The sequence below is a fragment of the Opisthorchis viverrini genome, assembly GCF_000715545.1.
Source record: "Opisthorchis viverrini unplaced genomic scaffold opera_v5_723, whole genome shotgun sequence".
Lineage (NCBI taxonomy): Eukaryota > Metazoa > Platyhelminthes > Trematoda > Opisthorchiida > Opisthorchiidae > Opisthorchis > Opisthorchis viverrini.
Window position 1 is genome coordinate 11444 of NW_008752393.1, and position 1161 is coordinate 12604.

Below are 1161 nucleotides of genomic sequence, written 5' to 3' on the forward strand. Positions count from 1 at the left end.
TGTTGGGGATGTCAGTATCCCCAAAAACTGCTTATTTTCCGAATTATTGCCAGTTTATTTTCAAAAATTTTTGAATTTTTAAATTTCGCGCCTTTTCCGCCATGTTGCACCTCAATCCGTAAACACCGCGCTCTTTTCCTATTGGCCAGCTATATTTTGTGTGCATTAACTGACTTTTCGCTCCCTAAGGTCGCTCGAAATATATATATATATACGACGTTGCTCCCACTGTAATTCCCCTTTGGTTGAGGCAGTAAAAGCCCTTTTCTGGAGGTCTGGTCTTCTCTGTCTGCGCTAGGAGTGGTTGGGCTCGCGTCATAGCTGGGGAGTTGTGCGCTTGTTCTCAGGTCGCGTATATCCGTTGATCGTACCCGATTCCGATACATATCATTTGGTGACGAGGTGTTTCGTTCTACCCGTAATGGATCCTGCGAAAGTAAAGGCCCTGCTCGAGCAACAGCTTAAACTCATCGAAATATTTACGCAGCTAAAGGTTCTCGTTAGTAGTACCACGTCCAATCCGGCGCCCGGTCAGCAGGTAGATGCGAGTGCGAGTAGCATTGCGGAATTTAACTACGATCCAGACGCTAACGTTACGTTCGAGACGTGGTTCCGCCGTTACGAGGACCTATTCCGAGTTGATCTCGCTGCGCAGGACGATGCATGAAAAGTCCGGCCCTTGCTTCATAAACTTGGCTCGGCAGAGCTGGACGAGTACTTCAACCTGATCCTACCACAGAACCCACGCAACAGGTCATTCGATGACACCGTACAGACGCTGATGGTAACCTTTGGAGAACGGTCTTCTCTATTCAATACGCGGTACCGCTGTCTAAAGTTGGTTATCAACGAGTCAGATGACTTTTTGACACACGTTGGCATTGTTAATCGCGAGTGCGAACGTTTCAAATTGAAGTCGCTCACAACTGACCAGTTCAAATCTCTGATTTTCATATGCAGCCTCCAATCTCCCATGTTCGCAAACATACGGACGCGCTTGCTCAACCGACTGGAGCAAGACCCCTCGCTGACTCTCAACGCCATCGCAGACGAATACCAACGGTTGACTAACCTACATCATGACACCACTTTGGTCCAATCTGAGGGCCAAGGTGGTCCCGAAGTTCATGCGGTTCGCCAGGCCTCCAAGCCACCTGGCTC

General features: G+C 48.8%; 1 protein-coding gene across 1 annotated transcript in view; it reads right to left on the minus strand.

Annotated features, from left to right (window-relative positions):
- The window catches only part of T265_15679 (hypothetical protein), a gene marked incomplete at both ends in the record, with an annotated part of 1574 nt that extends 1188 nt beyond the window's left edge, over positions 1–386 (minus strand). Inside the window, one exon of the mRNA XM_009178929.1 lies at positions 216–386. Coding sequence (XP_009177193.1) covers positions 216–386 — 171 coding nt within the window. The remainder of the gene's footprint in view (positions 1–215) is intronic.
- Between the last annotated feature and the right edge of the window lie 775 nt (positions 387–1161).